At 44.4% G+C, this 4,563-nt stretch overlaps 1 protein-coding gene across 1 annotated transcript in view; it reads right to left on the bottom strand.

Moving 5' to 3' along the window:
* The window catches only part of PRTG (protogenin), an 87,603-nt gene extending 87,544 nt beyond the window's left edge, over positions 1–59 (bottom strand). Inside the window, exon 1 of the mRNA XM_017736862.1 lies at positions 54–59. Within this exon, the coding sequence (XP_017592351.1) occupies positions 54–59 (6 nt within the window). The remainder of the gene's footprint in view (positions 1–53) is intronic.
* Between the last annotated feature and the right edge of the window lie 4,504 nt (positions 60–4,563).

Raw genomic sequence — 4,563 nt, 5'->3', positions numbered from 1 at the left:
GGCCATGCCTTCCCCCGGGACACCGGGCTCCCCCGGGACATCTCACGGCTCACCGGCATGGCGAGCATCGGCAACACGTGCGCTGGACCCGGCGCGGCGTTACCGAAGGGCTGTGCCAAACCCAGAGCTGTCCGCCCAGAGCACCGAACCAGGGGAGGTGCTGAGCAGTAGACCCTGCACTGCCCGGCGCAGGTGCAGCACTGTCCAGGTGTGCCAGAGCACCTCACACCCAGATAAAACTGGCCTTCCCGTGCATGCAGACAAATGTTTGACTTGAGGATGGGCATTGACCAGAAAAAAAAAAAAAAAAAGCCAATTTTGTTATTGATTCTCACTGAGCCCATCCTACAGCACCAATAAAACCACTTCCAGATGGCCACATGGAACAGCACTGTGCTGTCGAGGATGAGCTGCCCTTCACTTGCATCCTCAGAAAACAGCCTTACGCTTATATCTGCCGCGAACTAGCTTGCCAAAATGCAACCTAAACTGCAAACATGGCTTGAGAATCATGCTGTCACCACCCTCTGGATAATGCGTATGGGAGATACCATCAAATGCTGCCGCTATCACTTAAGCTTTCCGTTCCACCCCTAATTTTACCCCATGCTTGCAGCAAGCAAATTTTTAATCTCTTTTTTTGTCTGTTCAGATTTCTAGTTTCTAAAGTTACTGCGTAGGAAGGCATCTTCTTACTCAGCAGATTTACCTTATGTTTGCATTCATTGTGAGAGCTGCTGACTTCACTGACAGGCAAGTTTTTACTGCTTTTTGTTCCTGCCAGCACTGCAAAGCTCACAGAGCTGAGAGCTGGCAGCCAAACCAGTCCCTTCTGCTGCATCATCACCAGGACTGGCTACAGCCCGAGTCAGTGACTCTTCTGAAAGTCTTTGGGAGAAAATCAGAACTACTAAAATGTGATGTAAAGCCATAGTTTGACCTACATCATCTTCTCCACTTGTCAAAAATATACAAGCAGAGTTTTCAGGTAGGGTAATTAGGAAATATTTGCTTTACATGCAAATCACTTACCCAAAAGGCATCCAGACAGTTTCAGTCACTTTACAGAGCAGAACTGCAAATGCACTGTTTTGGTGTCCAAATAGGACTAAATAGAGCAACAGGATCCACTTGATCCAGTATTTTTCAATTTTCCTCAGTGTTTTAATTTATCTAATCAGAAAAGTGTGAACTATGAAAAAAAATCACAAGCAGTTTTGCTTATATTATTTTTGAGCATTAATGACTAAATATTCATTCTTTCTCATGGTAAACTCACTGCTTTCATCTGTACCTCATGTTGGTACTGTATTCTCTCCTGCTAAACTCTGGTTCATCAGCATGACCTGAATTTGAGATTTCCTTGAGGAGCTCAGCACACCTAGAAGAAAAATACAATAGGGAATGCTGTATCCAGTAACATTTCTATGCCAGGTGCCTTGGTCAGTTGGTGGAGTGGCTGGAGCTGTCCCTGGGAGATGTAAGGTCATTTTCCGGCAGACCTTGGCACTGCTTCCTGCAGGCATGAGCGGATGGCTGAGCTGTACTGTCCAGCACTGGACACTACCTCACCTGCCCCAGGGGAACACCTTGCCCAACTCACTAACCTTTTTTGAAGGAGGGGTTGGTCTGAGTTGACCAGGCGACAAAAAAAAGCCAACACAGAGAGAGGAAATTGTAGTCCTGTCCTATTTGTGGGCTGGTTTGCCTTAGCTGTGTTGTCTGTGCTCACTGCTGTATTCTGCTGTGATGGCGAAACTGCTTTACCATCTCCCTGGACTACACTGTGCCAGCAGGAGATTTTGACTCATGAGATCAAATGCAATATTTGTATTAAATGGCTTAAAAAGAAAGTGCTTCCCTCTGGAATGCTTCTTGTGCCTGTGTCTGGGCAGCTACAAATGCCAATATTTTAATTTTGATATTTCTATTTAACAAAATAAGTAATACAATTCTTACTAGAACTAAGCAGTTCAATAGCTAGATAAGTATAAACTCTCCCTCTTTAATTTGTCAGGATTCATTATTTTAACACATTTCCCAGTAATTAATTGGGTTAGAGATAGTGCAGACTTGCGATAACATATCTAAATTCATATATAACTGATAAACTCACTGAACCACAGTTTAAAGGCACTGCCAGTTGTAACTTTGTCAAATACACCATATTTGTAAATATGCAGCCAATGAACCCAATTATCTACTTGGCCAACCATTTCAGAAGCACTATCTTGAGAAAGACAGAAAGGCAGTCCAGGAGTACAAGAGGTTGCCAACCAACATAAACAAAGCTATGCGTACTTTGCTGCAAGGCAGCAATTTTTCTTCTGTCACCAACACAGACTTTTTTTCCTTGACTCAAGCTGTATTTTTGGCTATCCAGATTTCCCCAGCTTTTGTGGTTCTTTTCAAACCCATATAAACCCTTTTCTATGTTTTCTCTTAGATTTTTGGGTCTGCAAACAAGCTGCACACATCTTTCAAAGAAATAATAACTTGTAATATTTGAGCAGTCAGCTCTTCAATGTCTTAAAACACAAGTCAGTAGTAAGAGCTCTCTTTGAAGTGCTATCCATGGCTGGAACAACAACATGCTGTCCAGGTTACTGTCTGTAAATAACCTGATTTTTATGCTGCATTTCAGCCTCAGCCCTGGCCAGACAAATCTATATGTTTCCTGGAAGGAAAGATTTTAAATATCAGATTGATATGAACAGATCTGACTCAAGGGTTTGCTCCATAGGCAGCTGGCAATGCATCCAGGACTGCTAAACTGAGCTAGGGCTGTAAAATCCAGAATTTTGGTACTATTATGAACCAAAGAGAGGGATTTTCCAAACGTTAATGAAATCTCATGATCATGGTGTTTATACGCTTTGTCTAACTTATTACCAACATCTCTAGAAAGACAACTGATAGGCAGGAGTCTTCTCTGGGATGGAATGAGCAGCCTCAGGAAAAGGAAAGAAGCTGAAAATTTGCTGTAACTGGACCTTCCCAAGGTGAACTCTGTATTTATGAGATCACTGCAGTCACAAACCTAGGATGGAGAATGCAGTTTCTTCCCACATTAGAATAAGATTTTTCTGGTGTTAGAACATTTACCTCTCCTTCAGCTTAAACCAGAAACAGACCTGTTTGCTCTGTGGTCAGTTTTGCACTGAGCATTTCACCCTTGTCTGGGAAAATGAATAGCATCATGTTAGCTCTTTCATCCCTGTGGCCTGGAAAAAGCTGTCACAGCAGCATGGATGGTGTTTGGCATGGCCACAAATGGCCTGAGCTGGGTTCCCACATGCTGCTGCATCCCACCTGATCTAACAAGCTCAGAAATGGGAAAGTGGTTTTACTCACATGGTCTCTTCTCCTGTTTTGGCTTCACATGGCTGTGCTCTAACACCATAACGTCACGGAACAGAAAAGGAGAGGAACAAGCACCTCTGGGTGGGAAACAGGAGAGGTGGAGAGAGAGTTATTTACAGCAGTTTAAAGAGTCCCCATTGGAATATGTGCAATCACAACACTATCTTCAATTAGCTGTAGCCTGTAAGATATGGTAGTAGGGTCCTGGAGCCCAAATCCATTTTCAAACAGACATATAATCATTATCATGGTCCCCCACAGGCTCAGCCCTTCCCTGCTACCAGTGCCAGGTCCCAGTTCATCCTCCAGCCCTGCTAGTAGGAGCTGCTGAGTGTCACTGCTGGTGTGGAGGAAGCTGGAGCTACAGGCACTGCAGGGTACCGGCAGCACAGGCAGCTGAGTGTGGCTGTAGCAGTACTGGAGCTGCAGCCCAGGGCAGTCTGGGAGCAGTGGTAATTGTCAGAAAGCTATTAACTACAGGGGAATTACTGCAAATTGCACCAGCCAGCTCTGCCTTCAGAGTACCCAAAGCCCAGCTAAGGGGCTGCCATGATGCTGCACTCCTGGCAGGGTGTAATCAGCTCTTCTTTTCAGGGAAGTTCGTTTTGTCCTTATAGTTCTTGCTCTGAGTGTTTTTGATCTGGTGTCACTGTAAGCATGTTTAGACACTTTCTTGTTTCTCATGCCGAACTCCTGACCCAGTTACAACTGTATTCCCAGATTTTAAGTATGTTACACTATTAAGACCCACCATAAAAATGTTTACTTTTGGTACATTTGGTCACTTAGTACATTCTTGTTTCATTCTAAACCTGTATACAGTTACCATCTCCATTGCCTTCTCAAAGGAGATTCACTCTTTCGATGAGCAGAAGGGCAAGCACACTTTGGGCTGAGCCCTTGGAATGCTAATGAACTTTCTCTCCAGGGAGCCTTCCTGTACAGGAAAAGCACACCCTGACAAAGGGATTTGAACACAGATCTCACCTCATCATAAAACAACAACTCCAAAGTGAAAGCAATACAATTATTTGCTATATTAGCATTTGTTTCCCCTTCCAGCCACCTTCTGGTGCTTCACTGGCCCAAATCAGTGGTGCACCTTTGCCAGGTTGTTTCACAGTGCCCCAGAGGCAGCCTCCAGATGTTTACCCCCACTGTCTAAGGCTCATCACACCAGAATGAAGAGGAACCCTGCCA

This window comes from Corvus brachyrhynchos, unplaced genomic scaffold, assembly GCF_000691975.1.
Source record: "Corvus brachyrhynchos isolate BGI_N302 unplaced genomic scaffold, ASM69197v1 scaffold200, whole genome shotgun sequence".
Taxonomy (NCBI): domain Eukaryota; kingdom Metazoa; phylum Chordata; class Aves; order Passeriformes; family Corvidae; genus Corvus; species Corvus brachyrhynchos.
This window is presented reverse-complemented; position numbering and strand designations above follow the sequence as displayed.